The following is a 1,523-nucleotide window of genomic DNA, read 5'->3' on the forward strand; positions in this document are numbered from 1 at the left end:
ATCCCCAAAAACCATATGGATATACATAATACACAAAAACACTAGTCCAATAGTTCAGTCCGCTATGACTGTATTACAAGATCGAAGGTTATGACAAAGTTCGTGACACCGACTACAATGTAACTCAGGGACTTGGAATCTTTGTGACTCGATTCTCTTCATTCGTGGACGGCCTGGTCATTTTTTGGCGATCGGGAGCCGGATTCGCAGTTCTTGGTGGTCGTCACATGGTTTGTCGGTGTCAGGGATTGGGTATATAGGTTTAGCATACGCATGGCATTACTATTCCACTGTAAAGTAATCTGCCACATAACTGTGCACGATCATGTCTATTTGCATGATCGTCTCACATGCATACTTGCATGGGAGGCCATGGACTTCCCATTTTCTACAAGAATACTTCTGGTTCGGTAGACTGACAACATTGTTGTGATTGTCAACTATTTCATAAGTGTCAGACATTGAAAAACCCACCCTTAAGAACCTGCAATCTTCAATAACCAATTCAACCCTTTTGTGTATCTCCGGACAAATATGTGTATCCCACCTATTTGATTATGCACATTTATCATCCATCATATTCATAAGTTTGAACCTGTGAACATACATTTTCACTGAGTACAATTCATGTGTGCAGGAAAGGATTATACAAAGAATGGATGAATAATACACAGAAATTGCATGATATTACACATAAAAAGACAATAATACACAGGAAATAAGAAATATACACAGAAATGGCATGATATTACACAGAAACCGTGAGTAATACACAAGAAGTAGGGAGTATTACACACGGAAGCTGACCTTATTGAGTCAACCAGGCTTGTCACCGGCAGATGGCGCACCTCTTTGATCCAGGTGTTGAATGAATCTGCCACGTTGGAGTAGATCTTACACCAGCACATACCCTTCAATAAATAATTAGCCCTGTAATCAACGTCCGACTTGTGCAGTAACCAATCGTGTGCCTCCGACGATGTCATCAGAAGTTCAGTAATGGCATCATCAAACTGTTTGGCTATGCAATCATTCGCAATTTTGACAACTATAACCCAATGTTGCTCTTGCAATGTTTTGCCAACTTTAGCGTTCGCTTTCATGAAGTTCGCCTCCAAATGTCGTAGATAATAACCATGCGGTGATGACGGGAACACTCTTGTGATGACGTTTATAAGGCCCTTCGACCGATCCGAAAGTAATAATTTCACAGTAGTCGTCTTCACCATATATTGCCTTGCCGAGTGTAGCGAGAAACCAGGTTCAATTATCATCGATTTCGTTGTCGACAATAGCAAATACCACATGGAAGATACCCTCATTCCCATCTTTGCCGGTTGCCCCTAATAGAATTCCTCTGTAGTTGTCGAGCGAATGAGTTCCGTCAACAAATAGCAATGGTCTACATTGTTATAACCAGGGTTTACTATAGATTGCTTTAGGCCATTGCTATAGATTTTCAGCCCAAAACTGTAGCGAGGCTCGAGCCCTCAGTAGCAAACCGTTCTCGTAGCAACTTGTTC

The 1,523-nt window shown here is 41.4% G+C and overlaps 1 protein-coding gene across 1 annotated transcript; it reads right to left on the reverse strand.

Annotated features, from left to right (window-relative positions):
• Window positions 1-282: 282 nt before the first annotated feature.
• Window positions 283-1,328, reverse strand: LOC120253733. Its single transcript, XM_039261998.1, has 2 exons — window positions 808-1,328; window positions 283-547 (listed from the first exon to the last, which is right to left on the reverse strand). Exons 1-2 carry the CDS (start codon window positions 1,326-1,328, stop codon window positions 283-285), a joined length of 786 nt encoding a protein of 261 aa, XP_039117932.1.
• Window positions 1,329-1,523: the final 195 nt, after the last annotated feature.

This window comes from Dioscorea cayenensis, unplaced genomic scaffold (genome assembly GCF_009730915.1).
Source record: "Dioscorea cayenensis subsp. rotundata cultivar TDr96_F1 unplaced genomic scaffold, TDr96_F1_v2_PseudoChromosome.rev07_lg8_w22 25.fasta BLBR01000178.1, whole genome shotgun sequence".
NCBI lineage: Eukaryota > Viridiplantae > Streptophyta > Magnoliopsida > Dioscoreales > Dioscoreaceae > Dioscorea > Dioscorea cayenensis.